The following is a 20,013-nucleotide window of genomic DNA, read 5'->3' on the forward strand; positions in this document are numbered from 1 at the left end:
GGATTTGGGGATTTTCTGCCATTCTTCTGTCAGGTTGGATTGTGATGTCGGTGGACGGACATTTCCAGGTTTCTCCAGAGATGTTGGATTGGGTTCAAGTAACGGCTCTAGTTGGGTCACTCAAGGACATTCACAGAGTTGTCCCCCTGCCACTCCTGTGTTGTCCCCCTGCCACTCCTGTGTTGTCCCCCTGCCACTCCTGTGTTGTCCCCCTGCCACTCCTGTGTTGTCCCCCTGCCACTCCTGTGTTGTCCCCCTGCCACTCCTGTGTTGTCCCCCTGCCACTCCTGTGTTGTCCCCCTGCCACTCCTGTGTTGTCCCCCTGCCACTCCTGTGTTGTCCCCCTGCCACTCGTGTGCTGTCCCCCTGCCACTCGTGTGCTGTCCCCCTGCCACTCGTGTGCTGTCCCCCCGCCACTCGTGTGCTGTCCCCCCGCCACTCGTGTGTTGTCCCCCCGCCACTCGTGTGTTGTCCCCCCGCCACTCCTGTGTTGTCCCCCCGCCACTCCTGTGTTGTCCCCCCGCCACTCCTGTGTTGTCCCCCCGCCACTCCTGTGTTGTCCCCCCGCCACTCCTGTGTTGTCCCCCCGCCACTCCTGTGTTGTCCCCCTGCCACTCCTGTGTTGTCTTGACTGTATGCTTAGGGTCATTGTCTTGTTGGGAGGGGAACCTTCGGCCCAGTCTGAGGTCCAGAGCATTCTAGATCAGGTTTTTATAAAGAAGATCTCTGTACTTTGCTCCATTCATCATTCCCTCAACCCTGACCAGTCTCCCTGTCCCAGCCACTGAAAAACACCCCCACGGCATGATGCTGCCACCACCATGCTTCACTGTAGGGATGGTATTGGGCAGGTGATGAGCAGGGCCGGGTTTCCACCAGACATGACGCTTAGAACGGAGGCCAAAAACTTCAATCTTGGTTTCATCAGACCACAGAATCTTGTTTCTCACAGTCTGTGAGGCCTTTAGGTGCTTTTTTTTTGCAAACTCTAGGCGGCTTTCATGTGTCTTTCACTGAGGAGAGGCTACTTCCTGGCCACTCTGTCATAAAGCCCAGATTAGTGGAGTGCTGCAGTGATGGTCGACCTTCTGGAAGTTTCTCCCATCTACATACAGCACCTTTGTAGCTCAGTCAGAGTGACCATTGGGTTCTTGGTCACCTCTCTTATCAAGCCCCTTCTCCCACAATTACATAGTTTGGTGGGACGGCCAGCTCTAGGAAGAGTCCTGGTTGGTCCAAAATTCTTCCATTTAAGTATTATGGAGGCCACTGTGCTCTTGGGAACTTTCAGTGCAGCAGAATTTTTTTTATACCGTTCTCCAGATCTGTGCCTTCACACAATCCTGTCTCTGAACTCTACAGGCAGCTCTTTCCTCCTCATGGCTTGGTTTTTGCTCTGATATACACTGTCAGCTGTGAGACCTTATATAGACAGGGGTGTGTCTTTCCAAATCATATCCAATCAAATGAATTTACCACAGATGGACTCCAATCAAGGTGGAGACACATTTAATAATCTAGAGAAATGGGAGGCCCCCACAGCTAAATTTTAAGTGTTATAGCAAAGGGTCTGAATACTTATGTCCATGCGAAATATGAGTTTTTAATTTTCAATACATTTGCAAAAATTGTTAAAATTCTGTTTTCACTTTGTCATTATGGGGTATCGAGTGCAGAATGATGAGGAAAAATTAGATTTTTTTTTTATTTACTAGCTTTGTCTACAAGATCCATTTGGTGACCGCTTTAGCTTTTAACCCCTTAATGACCGCCGATAAGCCTTTTCACAGCGGTCATTAATGGGCTTTATTTTACAGCGCCGCTATACAGCGCCGGAATAAGTAAACAGAGCAGGGAGCCGTCAAATCTCCCTGCTCTCAGCTGCCAGAGGTACCTGAGGGCTGGGGGCGTCCCTGCTCTGCCGGGTGAGATCGATATTAGTATCGATCTCACCCGTTTAACCCCTCAGATGCGGTGCTCAATAGCGTGCACCGCATCGGAGTTGTTTTGGCGAGAGGGAGGGAGCTCCCTCTCATCCCACCGACACCCAGCGATACGATCGCCGAATGTCTGTGTCTCCAATGGCAGCCGGGGGCCTAATAAAGGCCCCCAGGTCTACCTGGAGCGAATGCCTGCTAGATCATGCCGGAGGCATGACCTAGCAGATGCCTGTCCGTTTTAAACGGACAGGCAGTAATACACTGCAATACAAAGTATTGCAGTGTATTATAATAGCGATCAGAGGATTGCATAGTGAAGTCCCCTAGTGGGACTAGTAAAAAAGTAAAAAAAAGTTGAATAAAGTTAATTTAAAAAAAAGGGGAAAAAAAAATGACAAACCCACCTTTTCCCCTAACAAACTGCTTTACTATTAAAAAAAAACAACACAATGAAGCAAAAAAAGTACACATATTTGGTATCGTCGCGTCCGTAACGACCCCGACTATAAATCTATTACATTATTTAACCCGCACGGTGAACGCCGTAAAAAATAAAATAGAAAAGAATGGAAAAACTGCTGTTTTCTGTTAGTCCTGACTCCTAAAAATTGGATAAAAAGTGATCAAGAAGTCGCATCTACTCTCAAATGGTACCAATAAAAACTACAAGTCGTCCCGCAAAAAAAAAGCCCTCATACAACCGCATCGGCAGAACAATAAAAAAGTTACGGCTCTTCAAATATGGAGACGCAAGAACAAATAATTTTCAAAAGGACGTGTTTTTGCTGTGTAAAAGTAGTAAAACCTACAAAAACTATACAAATTTGGTATCGCCGCAATCAGAACAACCCGCTGAATAAAGTTATTGCGTTATTTATACCACACGGTAAACGACAGATTTAGGGCGCAAAAAAAGAGTGGTGAAATTTCAGGTTTTCTTCTATTCCCCCCCCCATAAAAAGTTAATAAAAGTTAATGAATAAATTATATGTACCCCAAAATGGTGCTATTAAAAAGTACAACTTGTCCCGCAAAGAACAACTTATACCGCTATGTCGACGCAAAAATAAAAAAGTTATAGCTCTTAGAATGTGACAATAGAAAAATGTAAAAAATGGCTTTGTCATTAGGGCCCAGAATGCAAGCAGGGGGAAGGGGTTAAAACCTTTTCGAGGAGGCCTCTATAGACTGGTCCTGAGCATGGTGTATCTGTCAAAAGCCAAAGGGGCCGCGGTCCCCTTTTTCTTAAGATTGGTGGGGGTTTGCGGCAGTTGGACCCCCTACTAATTGGACACGGATATCATATGCTAGGGACATGCCATCACGGTCTGCGTTTAAAAAAACTCTCTAAAACCTATTGGGAGTGCCTTCAACTCTAATCCATAGGTGACACTATCTTTACACCCCCTCCTTCCTTTCTGTCAGGTGCTGTAGTCTGACCGCATCGGCCACATTCATTTCTGTTTGGTTTTTTTCAGAATTGACGGATAATTTAAGTCCGTCGTCTGCATCTCCGCAACAGCTCCCAGGCCTTCGGCATACACTCATCATTATGCCCGTTTTGTTTGTCTCCCTTGTGCACTTCATTGCAATCTCCTGTGATGCCCTCTGGTGGCCGACTCTAATGTACAGGATAAATCAACATAATTGGCTGAATGATTTCTTTCTGTCACGATTCACTGCTGTTCGTGCAGCACTTCTCGTGTCTGATGCTTCTTCACTCCTCCTTGGAGAATCCTCTTAATTTGGGCTCCTCACGCCCTCCCAGGGATCTCGGTTTGGAGTGTAGATTGAAATTCTCTCTTCTCACTAAAAAATGCATCTACATTCGGCTCAGTAAGACGTAACCTCTTACAAGCGTAACCTCAGGGATGAGCTTCGATTTTAGGATGTCCCCAAGTAATCACAGATGTCAATTGCTAAAAAAATTATTTTGGCAGCGTTAATTTCAATGATTGTCACCCATTGCTCTTCCCAGAAGGCTTCACCTTAAAGGGTAACTGAATGTTTAACAAACTTCTGACATGTCATAGTGACATGTCAGAAGTTTGGATTGGTGGGGGTCCGAGCACTGAGACCCCCACCGATCCCTAAAACAAAGCCTAAAGTCCTAAAGAGGTCAATAGACATTAAAATGATCAGTACATGAGCAAATTCTGTATGAAGGAAGGAGGGGTCACTATAGGATCCAAAAATGCAACCAGTCCGGTTTATGTCATTTTATTTTTTACCCATAGGTCTTTCTAATGGATCTGAAAATATGGAGGTTGACGGTCTTCAAGGAATCCCCCTGTGTAGTTGCCGAATGGAAACCCCCAAAGAGGATGAAATGACCGCTACACCTGGAGATCGCTGCATGGCCACCGACAGCACCGACCAAGAGGTCAGACATTGTTCATTTCAATGCGGTTTTCTGCAAATAAAAATCCCCCTGATGCTCCCACACATTGAGAAATAATAAACTTTACAGATCCATGTGGTGTTGTCCATGATGATATCACTGTATTGGCCGCCTTAGGATCTTAGGTCACTGGACAACACGTCATTACATCTCAACGCAGGGATGGTGGGAGTCTGGAATGGAATATCAAAAGTAAATTGTAAAAGTATTAAATATTGTCACTAATGATCACACCCAACAACCCCCCCCCCCCCCAAACAATTTTGGAGGTGTGCACGGCTTGTATTAAAGGGAATGTTTCGCTAGAAAATATATATATTTTTTTTTAGTTCGTTTTATAAATGATTACACATTGTTATAATTTTTTACATTTTTTCGCAAGTCGGGAAATATAAATTAGATCCTAATTTATAACATTTCCATGTGCTGGTCACTAGAGGGAGCAATTCCCAAAATTGCAGCATTGCTTTATGCTGCAAAATTGGAGAAGACACACTCGCTCTAGCGTCCTCAAACAATCCCCCCTCCTTTATCCTGGCTAGTGCCAGGAGAAAGGAGGGGGTCGAATGTTCAAACCTCCTACACTGTGTCTCGCCATTTTTTGAGCGAATGCACAGTGTAGGAGGATTAGATACAGTGTTTATAACACGAACATACACAAACATGACTTACCTGCTCCTGCCGCCGCCGCTCCCTCCGCTCCTAGTGCTTGCTTCTGAACATATGGACGGAAGCCGCGACCGGAAGTAGTCATCTTACTGTCCGGCCGCGGCTTCCGGTCCAAATGAAAATAGCGCCGGATGTCGCACTGCCGAAGACCTTCCATTTGGACTGTGTGGGAGCGGCGCATGCGCCGTTCCCACACAGACGGCGTACACTATAGTGAATGGAACGGCTCCCGTTCGCATTCTCTATGGGGATGTATGTGCCGTATTCCATCTCTGTATGTGTTGTTAATCGACACATACAGAGATGAAAAAAAAATGGCAGCCCCATAGAGAAGTAAAAGAAAGAAAAAAGAAAAAAGTAAAACACAAAAACACAAATAAAATGTATTTTAATAACATACTAAAATCCAAAACATATAAAAAAAAAAATTTTCATGACACCTTTAATGTTTGGTCCCTGAACTGTGACTTTTCGAGCTTATTATGCAGGAACTTGCACATTTTTAGTACTGATAGTCCCAGAGATCTCCATTTAGGGGCCTAATTTTTCACTGCAACTGTAAAAAAAAAAAAGAAAGGGGGTTCAGGATGGGGTGAAACTTTTAAACATACAATATGGGGTTGTAGGGAAAGAGCAGGATGTTGTGTAAGACGGTCTAGTCCTGGTAGAGCTTTCATGCCTGTTCTGTAACATAGACCCATTCCTTAATGAGTCTAATTTATAAAGAGAGGAAAACCCTAATGTGGAGATGCGGTGCTATGTGATGTCCTCAGGGCTCACGTGGGGGGGGCGGTCGCTGCTGATTCTCTTATGAATGGCAGTGTATTACTATGGCTTTGTAGGTTGTTTGCTGTTTTAAAGGGTAAATTGCCAATGTCACGTGTCCTATATAAGAACCGTGTCCAATCCTCTAATCGTGTATCACTGAATGTAGAATTGTTGCCGTTATTAACACCTCATATATGAAGTCACTGATTTTCCTCTGTTCGCTCTCTATTCCAGCTGAGCCGGTGTACGACCGAAGTCATCAAGTATGAGCTGATGAGACCCTCTAATAAAGTGCAACATCTGGTATTATGTGAGGACCACAGGGGCAAGATGGGGAAACACCAGTGTTGTCCTGGGTGTGGATACTTTTGCACAGCCGTAAGTCAGACTTTTTAAAAGGACACGCTGATGTCTACTCGTCTAGAGGACCTTTCTGCACATCTCCATCCCCTCTGTATGTGTTTCTTTGTAAAGCTTCCCTTGCTTTTGACAACACCGTTAAAAGCCCAAAATATTTTCCTTGCACAGTCACCTATATAATTTCTATATAAATTGCTTTCTCTCCATCAGCATTGGTCAGATATGCCATCACGGTCCCTTTGGTGGGGGTCTGACCTCTAGGACCCCTACCATTGCCCAGAGAAAAGGACCATGCTGCTCAGAAAAGTGAAGCACTCTATTGCCCAAAAAGCGCCAGATCCAGTCCAGTGCTTGATTGGGAAATTGAAGTGACTGGGGCTGCATTGCAAATTTGGCACACAGCTGGGTTGGGAGTCGCCATGTTTCACCAGTCATGACCTATGTATTCAATATACTATTAATGCTTATGGTCAGAAAACCATTTTAAAGAGGACCCCTTGGCTCTCCTGACAGACCTGTTTTAGTAAATATCTACATTTCCCATAAAAAAAAACAAAAACAACAATTCTGAAGCCTCTTTCAGAACTTTGCATTGTGGCATTCCTCTGCTGTTCCTCCTGGAAATATATGAATACATTTACAACTTTCCCTTGTCAATGGTTATAACTATGCTGTCCAGTCAGTGCTGACTGTGTCGGACTGTCTAAGGACACATTCTTTTGACAAGAGGAATAGCAGAGGAACAACACAATGCAGAGTTCTAAGAAAAAATGTGCCGAAATTGATATTTTAGGGGTAATACAAGTATTTACCCAAAACAGACATGTTGGGGAAATGTTTAAAATTCTTTTGGTGCCGTGTTTTTATGTAGCAATAACCTGTATGAGATAAGGGGTGTCTGTTCTTAAAGCCTGGGGTGACTCCTGATGATTGTAACACGCTTCTAATCGACTTGTATTTTGAAATATTTTCAGGGCACATTCATGGAGTGCCAACCTGAAAGCAGCATCTCTCACAGATTTCATCAGCTTTGCGCCACTCAAGTCAACAACGCCAGCTACTGTCCACACTGCGGGGAAGAGGTTTCCAAGGCCAAAGAGGTCACCATTGCAAAAGCAGATACCACCTCTACTGCGTGTATTGTGGCAGATGCTTCCACCGAAGACGTCCCAACCGAGGGGCAAGCAGACACTACAACAGAGAGGTGATCCTCATACCAGAGCATGTTCTGTATTAATATGGCTGCTCCGAACCCCTGGGCAATATCCATATCCATACCCGAAGAACGCCAACCTTTTTAGGTCCGAAAACTGTTGAAACTGCTTAAAGGGGTGGGACAAACCCTTCGCTTTAAACGGGTTCTCCAACCATGAGCTGATCCCGAAATTATTCTTTACACGTCACCCAATGTAAGGGAAATAAAACATTATGCAGCTCTTATTGAAATGAATGGGCTGGCTATGGAATGCACAGACCACCCAAATCCTCTATAGGGGGAGTCACTATGTAGGATCTTTCAAGGTGGGTCCTGATCTAGGAGACCCCCCCCCCCCCCCACCCTCCAATTACATGCACCGGACCCTTTTAGAAGAGCTACAATAAACACACACAACTTTCTATTCCGGAGCTTAGCACTAATGGGGTTGCCACATGAGGCTGGCCCGGCGATCCGCTGTTATAACCAGGGGATGCCACATCTGGCCATATGCTGTACTGCAGTAGGAATGTAGATTTGCATGCTGGCCATTGCTATGAATGGGCACCGTCTGCCAGATTGAGAGCCACTCTTTTTAAGCAGCTCTCCCAGAGATCCAGAGCAAGACACCCTTTATAACCACCCTCTATGGCATTTAAATAGGGATTGTCCCTTCCTTGGGTCACATTGACTATCCGCGTGGGCCACATGTGGACCCCAGCAGCAGGTTTTGTATGTTTGGTATCGCTTATCACACTTCAGGGTTACACCGGGACTTTCTATGTTGGTCTTTGGCATATTTCTGTTTTTGGATCTCCCAAGTACTCGATCGCTGACATTTGTGAACATGACAGAACAGTCCTTGCAGGTCCTGAGGCTTGACGACCCGTGCAGAATTCTACTGTTGATTAGTCAGCGACTGTCACTGATGTGTTGTCTCCTTGTGTTTCTCAATAGCGATTTTACAGCCCAGAAAGCAGCAGATGATTCTAAGACAGACGTGCCGGCTTCTCTGTCCTGCGAAGTCTCCGAAGCTCACGGCGCAGGGAAATCTCCTGTCTTGTCTCAGGGACATGTGAAGGAGACTCTGGAAAGCGCTTTACTCGCACTGGACTCCGAAAAGTGAGCAGAGTTCCGTTTTTGTTTTTAATTACATTTCTGCATTCTCTTTCTCATTGCATTCACATTTAAACATATTTTTTTGACTTGTCACAGAGACAATGTCTCCTCTATTTCTAGGCCTAAGAAACTTCGATTCCATCCAAAACAGCTGTATTTCTCTGCAAGACAAGGGGAGCTGCAGAAAGTGTTGATGATGCTCGGTGAGTTCATACTGGACTATTTTTAGTAAAGGTGTTTGATATTTTTTTTTTTACCCCCCGAAACAGCGCCACTCCTCTTCATGGGCTATGTGCGGTATTGCAGCTCATTCAATTTGAGTGAATCTCTGACACAGCCCAAGGAGAATTGTGGCGCGGTTTCCGGGACGAATAGGGAGACCCTCTTTTTCTAATACCATACAACCCTACAAAATCTACATCTAAACACAGCTGCAGACCTTACGTACTTGACTGGCAACAATCTTCTGAAGATTGTCAGTAGATCGCCCCACTCTGGCAAGAAATCTTGAAGGGTTTGTGGCTCTGCCAGCCGACTCCTGGATAAAATAAGTTCTGAATTCCCAGAGCTGCAGACATATCATGCAAACGTGGGCTGCTGCCTATTCTAGGCCATGGAGTACACAGGGATGTGCTGATGTATGCAATATCCTGCGCCTGCTAATGAGGTCTCTGTAGCTGCAGCGCAAATAAAAGAGAATTTGAGATGTGCCGGAGAATTTACTTTTGAACACTGCCAGGGGCTGACCCAACCACCCAGCTGGGGAACAGACTCTTTTATCTATTCACTGTGCCCTCCCATTCCTGGCACTGTGCGGGTAGATTGATTTCTGACCACGCTCAATTTCTCCGACTTATGTGTCTTAAGCTGTTGGGGCTGAGGTGCTACAATGGCAGGCGGATGGTGCGTGCTCACTAACTGGAAGAGAATCCTTAACATACACTATTATTCATGAGGACCGAGGCAGTACATCGTGTCAGTAGCCTGCGGACTCGTTTTTGTCATGGACTACATATCCCAGCATCCTGGTCGAGGATACATGAGCTATAAACTAATTATTGGTTCTCTCTCATCCCTCCTGGCCATAAGCGGAAACTCCTCCGTAGAAATCTGCAACATTAAAAGTGATTTCAATAGCTTAAAGGGAATGTACACCCTTGAATGCCATTTTGGGTTGTTTTTTTCCCCGTTTTTTTTTTTTTTTTTAAATCTAAAACCGTTCATAATTCTGTGCTTTATTTATTTATTATTATTTTTTATTTTTTTCATATATAATTATAGTGACATTTTTTTCAGAAACAGAATTCCAAATCCCCTGCAAGAACTGCCTGCAGCCACCACTAGAGGGCGCTTACTGTTTAAAATATAAACTGTATGCCGTAAGCTCCCTCTAGTGGTGACTGCAGGTACACAGCATGTTATGATTTCAATCAATGTCTATTTAGGGGATTTGGAGCTCTGTATCAGAAAAATAACTAACTCTGACCCCTGTTAGGTCAGGGGAACTTTTGTAGACCTTTATTGTTTGACTATCAGGAGAGGACACTATGGAGAGATGTCTGGAAAGTTATTTTGTTTGACGTAAAATTTGTAGAAAATGAAGATGGGAACAGCACTCCTACTCGTTTCTTTTTGGATTCTTATGGTGCGCGCCAAACCAGGGTCATAGTCCCAATTTCCCCCAAAAACATATAGTACAAGAAAGACGGCAGGCAGCATTCAAGGATCATTGATAAAGGCTTACACAAGCCGAAACATTGCATATTGGATTAAACCACTGGTGATTCATCCTCACCCCTTGAGTGCTGTCTACTTTCTTTTTTGTACTAGGGTACAATCCTGGTTAAGTATCCTATAAAAAAATATATATATTTTTATTCTTTTTTTTTTTCTTTTTTTTTTAAGTGGATGGAATAGATCCCAACTTTAAGATGGAGCAGAATGGCAAGAGGACCCCCTTGCACGCCGCAGCGGAAACTGGACATACTGATATCTGCCACTTGCTTGTTCAGGTGAACATCATTGTTTTATATCCACCCTTGAATACCATGGTTTTTTTTTTTAGTTTTTTTTTTATTAATAGGCAAAATATTTTATATCTCCGCTTTTCTTTTACAGAGCTCCAAATCCCCTGCATTGACATGGCTTTAAAAGATAACATGCTGACAACCTGCTGCTGCCGCTAGATGTGGCTGCATACTGTTTATACATTAAATTCAATAAGAACACAGTATGCAGTAAGCTCCCTCTAGTGGCTGCTACAGGCAGCCAACATGTTATTTTTTTAAATCTATTCCTATACGGGGGATTTGGAGATGCGGTTCAGAAAAATGGAGCTGTGACCACTACAAAGATATATATTAAAAGTTAACTAAACTAACAAAAAACTTTTGACATGTAATAGTGACGTGTCAGAAGTTTTGTATTTTGGGGGTCCGAGCATTGAGACCCCCGCTGACTGCTAAAACAAAGCGGCTGAAGCGCTTGGGTGAGTGATGTGCCGCTTAGTTTCTGATCGGCTTTCCTCGGAGTGGTGTACCGGCTCCATATCTATGAGCCCGTACACCACTTTCTTGGCTTTCTGAGGAAAGCTGATCAGAAAAAAGGCCGCACAGCACTCACCTGAGCGCTTCTGTTGCTTCATTGTAGCCATTGGTGGGGGACTTAGGACTCGGACCCCCACCAATCAAAACTTCTGACATGTCACTATGACGTGTCATAAGTTTTTTTTTTTTTTTAAAGTTTAGTTAATCCTCACACAATGAAAGACCTAAAGTCCAGAAGGACTGCAGATTCAGTGTTCAATTCAGGGGCTACGTAGCGGGTACCTCTACTTGGGTGTGGGGAGTTCTCGCTTTCAGAAATTGAAAAAAAATCCCCCTTTTATATGAACTGTATGAATTTACTGATCCTCTTGCAGGCTGGAGCAAACCTGGATAACTGCTCTGAGGATCAGCGAACTCCATTGATGGATGCTGCCGAGAACAATAACCTGGAGACCGTGAAATATCTGGTAAAGGCCGGAGCATTGCTGGACCCGAAGGTAAAAGACCTGCCATTTTTTTTTTTTACTTGTTGAGCCAGGGTTAATCTAGTGTTAACTTATTGGATCCCGGTGCAAAAGCTTTACGTCCGGGGGGCCTCTGACCTTACCTTATGTGCCACCATAGTTGATGTCACACCTCACAGTATATTGTATAGTGAGATTGCCGCATTAGGGATTACTACATTGTATGTTTCCAAGTTGTGCCATTATGCCTCCATATTGCCACTGTGGACCTGCAGTTAGAAGCTTGTTACAATTTCAAGCCCCCATCATTGTAGGTATCCTCTACCCCCATCATTGTAGGTATCTTCTACCCCCATCATTGTAGGTATCCTCTACCCCCATCATTGTAGATATCCTCTACCCCCATCATTGTAGATATCCTGTACCCCCATCACTGTAGGTATCCTCTACCCCCATCATTGTAGGTATCCTGTACCTCCATCACTGTAGGTATCCTCTACCCCCATCACTGTAGGTATCCTCTACCCCCATCACTGTAGGTATCCTCTACCCCCATCACTGTAGGTATCCTCTACCCCCATCACTGTAGGTATCCTCTACCCCCATCACTGTAGGTATCCTCTACCCCCATCATTGTAGGTATCCTCTACCCCCATCATTGTAGGTATCCTCTACCCCCATCATTGTAGGTATCCTCTACCCCCATCACTGTAGGTATCCTCTACCCCCATCACTGTAGGCATCCTCTACCCCCATCACTGTAGGTATCCTCTACCCCCATCACTGTAGATATCCTCTACCCCCATCATTGTAGGCATCCTCTACCCCCATCATTGTAGGTATCCTCTACCCCCATCACTGTAGGTATCCTCTACCCCCATCACTGTAGGTATCCTCTACCCCCATCATTGTAGGTATCCTCTACCCCCATCATTGTAGGTATCCTCTACCCCCATCATTGTAGATATCCTCTACCCCCATCATTGTAGGTATCCTCTACCCCCATCATTGTAGGTATCCTCTACCCCCATCATTGTAGGTATCCTCTACCCCCATCATTGTAGGTATCCTCTACCCCCATCATTGTAGGTATCCTCTACCCCCATCATTGTAGGTATCCTCTACCCCCATCATTGTAGGTATCCTCTACCCCCATCACTGTAGGTATCCTCTACCCCCATCACTGTAGGCATCCTCTACCCCCATCACTGTAGATATCCTCTACCCCCATCATTGTAGGCATCCTCTACCCCCATCACTGTAGGTATCCTCTACCCCCATCATTGTAGGCATCCTCTACCCCCATCATTGTAGGTATCCTCTACCCCCATCATTGTAGGTATCCTCTACCCCCATCATTGTAGATATCCTCTACCCCCATCATTGTAGGTATCCTCTACCCCCATCATTGTAGATATCCTCTACCCCCATCATTGTAGGTATCCTCTACCCCCATCATTGTAGGTATCCTCTACCCCCATCATTGTAGGTATCCTCTACCCCCATCATTGTAGGTATCCTCTACCCCCATCATTGTAGATATCCTCTACCCCCATCACTGTAGGTATCCTCTACCCCCATCACTGTAGGTATCCTCTACCCCCATCACTGTAGGTATCCTCTACCCCCATCACTGTAGGTATCCTCTACCCCCATCACTGTAGGTATCCTCTACCCCCATCACTGTAGGTATCCTCTACCCCCATCACTGTAGGTATCCTCTACCCCCATCACTGTAGGTATCCTCTACCCCATCACTGTAGGTATCCTCTACCCCCATCATTGTAGGCATCCTCTACCCCCATCACTGTAGGTATCCTCTACCCCCATCACTGTAGGTATCCTCTACCCCCATCATTGTAGGTATCCTCTAATGCACCATTTCTGGTTTTTTTTAATGTTTGGTTCTAGGACTCTGAAGGCTCCAGCTGTTTGCATTTGGCTGCAAAGAAAGGTCACTATGATGTGGTGATGTCCCTGCTCACCAACGATCAAATGGATGTCAACTGCCAGGTGAATCCTCAAGGCAAACGCCACAAATAAGATGCCGCTTAGGTTGCCGGCATATATCGGCGGAGGCGATGACTCCACCAGTTAATAAGCTGGCAGCTCGCGTGAGACTGCCTGTTGTTAGTTTTTTTTGGTTTCACCTTTTACCTTCTTTGTCTTCTTGTAATTATCTTGCAATCAATTGTACAGCAGAATGACATTCTCTATTCTTTAAGTGATTGCCTACAGAGAAAATTAGTCCTTCACCCACTTTTCTTCTAATTTGCATATCTGAGATGTTATGTCGCACCCCCTTAAATATCAGTGTCTCAATCTGTTACTCCATCCAGTGGTTGTATATAATGTTAGCTTTATATGAGGTTCCCCATCAATAGACATTGATGGCATATGGCCATGTTAGGCCGTCAATTTCTGATCGGAGGAGGTCCAAACAATAGGACCCCCACCGATGCCTAGAAACCTTTTTCATTCAGGCGCTGTTTTGTATTCCTTCATTCTAGGGATCAGTGGGGTCCTAGTGGACCCCCACTAATGAGACATTGACATTGATGACATATCCTAGCGATAGACATTGATGGCATATCATTGGAAAAACCCCTTCAAATGTTGATCAGACCGATCCTCTGACTACAGACAAGTGGGTTCCCAGTGACTCATTCTTTACTTCTCCCCTAGGATGATGGAGGCTGGACCCCAATGATTTGGGCTACAGAATACAAGCACGTGGAGCTAGTTAAACTGTTACATTCCAGTGGAGCTGACCTCAACATCCGGGATAATGTGAGTCTTTCTAATGCGGTTTTATTGATTTTTGTTGCTTTCCATGAGCAGTGGGCCGTCACTTTGGGTTTATAATTTTATATTCTTGCATACTAGGGAATATAGTCGTCATAGAGGAGGGTCGCCCAATCGGGACCGCCCGCTATGAGCCAGAAAGGAGAGCCGCTTTGTTAGAGCAGCTCCCGTTCTGGCGGACTCAAGCCACCTATGTATTACATGGACGACCATTCATTTAAATGGCCGCAATGTAACACTACATGGCTGCGGCTTTCCCTGGCAAAATCAGCTGTTTGCCAGGGGTGCCGCGCTCCTTTCTGAAATGGGACGTCTCTGAGACAATTCTTTTAAGTGCTGCCCAGTTTAGGAAAGTAAAGAGAGGTCCTAAACTGGTCATACACTAGTCTCGCGTAGTATTCTACACTCTGGTATTCTATTCTCTCTCTTCCTTTTTTTCCCACCTAAAGCTGTATTAATCTTCTCCGATTTCCTTTTAATTCCTTTGGTAATAATTAAAGTGAATTTCCACCTTTGTAAATACATTGCATTTCGTATCTTGTACTGCTCTTGTATAAAGTCCAGAGATGCACGTACAATTCTGCAGGCTTAAAGAGGCTCTGTCACCAGATTTTGCAACCCCTATCTCCTATTGCAGCAGATCGGCGCTGCAATGTAGATTACAGTAACGTTTTTATTTTTAAAAAACGAGCATTTTTGGCCAAGTTATGACCATTTTTGTATTTATGCAAATGAGGCTTGCAAAAGTCCAAGTGGGTGTGTTTAAAAGTAAAAGTCCAAGTGGGCGTGTATTATGTGCGTACATCGGGGCGTGTTTACTACTTTTACTAGCTGGGCGTTGTGTACAGAAGTAACATCCTCTTCTCTTCACAACGCCCAGCTTCTGGCAGTGCAGACACAGCCGTGTTCTCGAGAGATCACGCTGTGTCGTCACTCACAGGTCCTGCATCGTGTCAGACGAGCGAGGACACATCGGCACCAGAGGCTACAGATGATTCTGCAGCAGCATCGCGTTTGCAGGTAAGTCGATGTAGCTACTTACCTGCAAACGCTGATGCTGCTGCAGAATCAACTGTAGCCGATGTGGCCGACACGATGCAGGACCTGTGAGTGACGTCACAGCGTGATCTCTCGAGAACACGCTGTCTGCACTGCCAGAAGCTGGGCGTTGTGAAGAGAAGAGGATGATACTTCTATACACAACGCCCAGCTAGTAAAAGTAGTAAAAACGCCCCGATGTACGCACATAATACACGCCCAGTTGGACTTTTACTTTAAACACGCCCACTTGGACTTTTGCAAGCCTCATTTGCATAAATGCAAAAATGGCCATAACTTGGCCAAAAATGCTCGTTTTTTAAAAATAAAAACGTTACTGTAATCTACATTGCAGCTTGGCGACAAGCTTGCTGACGGTTTCCTGTAGCAACCTGTAGAATAGGCAGTAACTCCGGATAAGTGCAAGTACGGTAATGTCATGTATTTACAAAGTAACTGAACTATATAGGTAGATTTATTCTATTGGTAAAATGGGGTTGTGAGGTGGACATAGCGTTTAAGCTGTCGATAACTCTAAGATCTCCATGTTCTCTGGGTCCATCTTAGGAGGAGAACATCTGCCTGCACTGGGCGGCTTTTGCGGGATCTGTTGAAATTGCCGAGATCCTTCTGGCCTCCAAATGCGACCTAAAAGCTGTCAACATACACGGAGATTCCCCTCTTCACATTGCTGCTCGGGAAAATCGATATGAATGCGTCACGTAAGTCTAAGCTCACGAGGGTCAGACTCCAATGGGTCTGATTCATTGGTGTGTAATATGTGGGAGTTACATTGTGACTGTGATTAAAAGTTATGCAATTCACCTAATTCCATTAGGTCTTCATTAATATGTACTACTACCAATATGGCGGCCATGACAGCTCCTATTATTTATGCTGCGATATGTGAGCAGGGGGTGTATTAATCATGGTAGCCGTAGTAAGAGTCGTATAGTCTGGGAAAGCTGGCGGCCAGCCCTAGTAGTAGCTAAATTGGAGCCATATTAATTGTCACCCAGAAACTTGTATTTCAAGGGAATATGCTCTTAAAAAATAAATGACTTTACTTGATTTCCCCCCATTAGTCACTTCCCCCCATTAGTCACATTATTTCATGTTCCGGGTGTAGCTGGCACACTGATTTGGGGTAATGGCTTGTCATGATTTTGTTTTGTGTTTTTTTGCCTCCTGTTACCTGTCATCTCTTGGTACAGGCTCTTCTTGACTCATGGTGCTGAGGTCAGCCTAAAAAATAAGGAGGGTGAAACCCCGCTGGAATGCTGCAGCCCGAACTCCCAAGTCTGGACAGCGCTCAAGAAAGGCAGTAACTCATCTGAGAAGCCAAAACAAGAGGAGATAGTCACGAATAGGTAAGCGTCGGGTCTTTATTGACTTTCCCCATTTATTCTGTCTTGTTCCTTTTTTTTGTTTTGAGACAGTCAGCATTGTTTGACTTTTTTTAAAGGGACATATCCAGGGGCTACGAGAATGTCCCAATACCCTGCATCAATGGCGAAGACTTCGAACCTTGCCCCATCAATTACAAGTACATCTCTCAGAACTGCGTGACTTCCCCGCTCAACGTGGACCGAAACATTACCCATCTCCAAGTAAGGCTATTGTAGACAGCGCCACCTACAGTCAGAACTCAGCTGTAATAGACATTTTCTGGTGCAGGAAATGATTGACATATTTTTTTTTTCAGTACTGTGTGTGTATAGACGACTGTTCCTCTAGTAACTGTATGTGTAGCCAGTTGAGCATGAGGTGTTGGTATGATAAGGTACGTATGGCCGGTTTTTGTCTATTATGCTTTGTAGCCATTGTTCTCCCTATTGGTCACCTCGTATAAAGTATGTTGATGTAAAATGTGAATGGGGGGAGCAAAAATAAGTCATGACATTGAGTTTTGTATAAATATCATGGGAAATGTGCCCCTCGTGATCAGACCGTATTGTGGAAAACTTTGCACGTGTTAAATTTAACCAGCAATGTACTTGCTCATGTATAGTGGCGAGATAAGCCTGTGTCTGCCGACATTAAAAACATGTATTCTCTCCTTTTTAGAGTGGACGCCTTTTGCCGGAATTCAACATGGTGGAACCGCCACTTGTTTTTGAATGTAACCACGCCTGCTCCTGCTGGCGAAACTGTCGCAACCGAGTGGTGCAGAATGGTTTGAAGTGAGTTTCCTTTACGTCTTTCTCTCGGAGTCTACTATCATACACACAATACCTCCCAGTCAGCCATCTTGACCCATCAGAGGCGAGAGGACAGTTCACGCGCCCCATAGAATTGTGTGATACACTAAGTGCTTCAATCTGCTCAAAGGAAGTCCTGTCAGCCCATTTGACCAATTACAACAACTAATATGCCTGAGCATAATGGTCCCAATTTCCCAACCACTAATTGGGAAATTGGGACCATTATGCCCAGGCATATTAGTTGTTGTATTGAATAAATTTATCCCTGCCAGCCACTAGGGGTCTTCTGTCTGCTTCTTCATTTGACCAATTAGAAACGCCCTGAGAACCTTCATGCTGTATTTGCGGGAGCACCTATCCTATCGATGACCTAAGTTTAAAGGGGTCTGTCCTGGTAATAGATGTCCTTCAATATGTATACATAAAAAGAGGTAGCCAATAGTCATCAGCATACTCCCCTCTTCAACTATATTGTATCTCTATCTATCTATCTATCTATCTATCTATCTATCTATCTATCTATCTATCTATCTATCTATCTATCTATCTATCTATCTATCTATCTATCTCTATCTATCTATCTATCTATCTATCTATCATATCTATCTATCTATCTATCTATCTATCTATCTATCTATCTATCTATCTATCTATCTATCTATCTATCTATCTATCTATCTATCTATCTATCTCATATCTATCTATCTATCTCATATCTATCTATCTATCTATCTATCTCTCTCATATCTATCTATCTCTCCTATATCTATCTATCTCTCCTATATCTATCTATCTATCTATCTATCTATCTATCTATCTATCTATCTATCTATCTATCTATCTATCTATCTATCTATCTATCTATCTATCTCTCTCATATCTATCTATCTCTCCTATATCTATCTATCTATCTATCTATCTATCTAATATCTATCTATCTATCTATCTATCTATCTATCTATCTATCTCTCTCATATCTATCTATCTCTCCTATATCTATCTATCTATCCTATCTATCTATCTATCTATCTATCTATCTATCTATCTATCTATCTATCTATCTATCTATCTATCTATCTATCTCATTATGCAGGAATATTTAGTCTTCTTGGTGTTCTGGCCACACAGAGAGACAGCAACTCAACTCAGACTGCTCCTTATTCTAATAGTCTTCATAAATCTCCATATTCCTTACTGTGATCAGAACATGGTTAGAAGCGGGGAAAAAAAGTCCGTGGAGGTGCAGGTATCCAAGCGTTTTCTGTTCTTGCATTTAACTCATTCTTTTTCATTTCCACAGGTCTAGATTACAACTGTTCCGGACCAAAAACATGGGCTGGGGAGTGCGGTCGCTGCAGGAGATTCCCATGGGGACGTTTGTGTGCGAGTAAGTGAGCCTGGCTTTAATTTCTTGTCCTATTTATCGACGTTGGTTCCCTGATTCCTCTGATGTCCCGTTCACTACTCGGCATCTGTCAGGACAACTTTGTTCTGAGATACAGCTTCCCGTTCATTGTACTACTGGATGGAGGGTGGTGGCACAGCAGAGCTGTCCTGGCTCGGCTCCCTGCTATTTGTGGCCGTATGTCACGTTCCACACCAGCTTTCTCCACCAGGTGGGGTCTGCTGAATGTTTATCGTACACATTGCCTGAGGACAGGATTTTCTGCCCTGTTTAAGCACTGAAGGAATTTTCTGCACAATGGAAAACAGATTCACTGAAATCTGTCCGGGACCAGCCACAAGTCTCTTATACTGCATACAGTCATCCAGGTTACAGGAACACTAAGCAGACAAATGAATGATGAAAGTAAACAGGAGATAAACGTCCCCTACAATTCATCACTCTGCGGGATTTTCTGCAAGTTCTTGAAACAGTCTGGAAGAAATCCTGCAGGGAACACAGGGGTTAATTTCCTGCTGATCTGTTCCATTTTACTTTCCAGCTTAACAATCTGTGTCCTACTACAGACAGGGCAGAGGCTCCTGCTGCAGCCAGTTGTCTCACAGCCAGACACAGGATAGCGAGGGGGACATGGCTGGTCTTCTGGGACACATCGAGAATATTTCCTTATATATTCCTCAGTATTAATTGCAATATGAGACAAAATCGGATCAAAGGAAAAGTGGAGATTATAGGCATATTCCCAGGATATGCCATAATGTCCGATAGATTCGGATCCCACTAGGCATATTCCCAGGATATGCCATAATGTCCGATAGATTCGGATCCCACCTCTGGAACCCGCGCTTATCTCTAAAACAGTACGGGGTCAAGTGCTACTACCTGCTGTCGCTGGGCTACGGCCAGTAACAAGTTGACCGGGAGTACCGAAACAGCCGAGCTTGCTGAGCTACACTGTTTCCGTAACCTCCTGTAGAAGTGAATGGGAGTTATGGAAACTGCGTCAGCAGGTCGGACTGGGGAGCAGGGGGCCCCACTCTAGAGAGAGAGGTGGGACCAGCATCTATCGGACATTATGGTATATCCTGTGGATATACCA

The 20,013-nt window shown here is 44.4% G+C and overlaps 1 protein-coding gene and 1 long non-coding RNA gene across 8 annotated transcripts in view; one reads left to right on the forward strand and one right to left on the reverse strand.

The window, feature by feature from the left end:
* The window catches only part of EHMT1 (euchromatic histone lysine methyltransferase 1), a 75,942-nt gene that overhangs the window by 48,427 nt on the left and 7,502 nt on the right, over positions 1-20,013 (forward strand). For 6 of the 7 annotated variants that reach the window (XM_075835038.1, XM_075835037.1, XM_075835036.1 and 3 more), the window contains exons 10-24: positions 4,178-4,323; positions 6,013-6,156; positions 7,113-7,342; positions 8,291-8,455; positions 8,549-8,655; positions 10,358-10,464; positions 11,373-11,495; positions 13,374-13,475; positions 14,148-14,252; positions 15,873-16,027; positions 16,520-16,675; positions 16,771-16,915; positions 17,011-17,088; positions 17,373-17,488; positions 18,810-18,896. In XM_075835038.1, coding sequence (XP_075691153.1) covers positions 4,178-4,323; positions 6,013-6,156; positions 7,113-7,342; positions 8,291-8,455; positions 8,549-8,655; positions 10,358-10,464; positions 11,373-11,495; positions 13,374-13,475; positions 14,148-14,252; positions 15,873-16,027; positions 16,520-16,675; positions 16,771-16,915; positions 17,011-17,088; positions 17,373-17,488; positions 18,810-18,896 — 1,966 coding nt within the window. The remainder of the gene's footprint in view (positions 1-4,177; positions 4,324-6,012; positions 6,157-7,112; positions 7,343-8,290; positions 8,456-8,548; positions 8,656-10,357; positions 10,465-11,372; positions 11,496-13,373; positions 13,476-14,147; positions 14,253-15,872; positions 16,028-16,519; positions 16,676-16,770; positions 16,916-17,010; positions 17,089-17,372; positions 17,489-18,809; positions 18,897-20,013) is intronic. The other variant, XM_075835040.1, reaches the window with a different exon arrangement.
* LOC142659189 (uncharacterized) overlaps positions 4,179-20,013 on the reverse strand; it is a 64,204-nt gene continuing 48,369 nt past the window's right edge. Inside the window, exon 3 of the long non-coding RNA XR_012850280.1 lies at positions 4,179-4,514. This is a non-coding gene — a long non-coding RNA (uncharacterized LOC142659189). The remainder of the gene's footprint in view (positions 4,515-20,013) is intronic.

This window comes from Rhinoderma darwinii, chromosome 8 (assembly GCF_050947455.1).
Source record: "Rhinoderma darwinii isolate aRhiDar2 chromosome 8, aRhiDar2.hap1, whole genome shotgun sequence".
In the NCBI taxonomy this organism is placed as follows: Eukaryota; Metazoa; Chordata; class Amphibia; order Anura; family Rhinodermatidae; genus Rhinoderma; species Rhinoderma darwinii.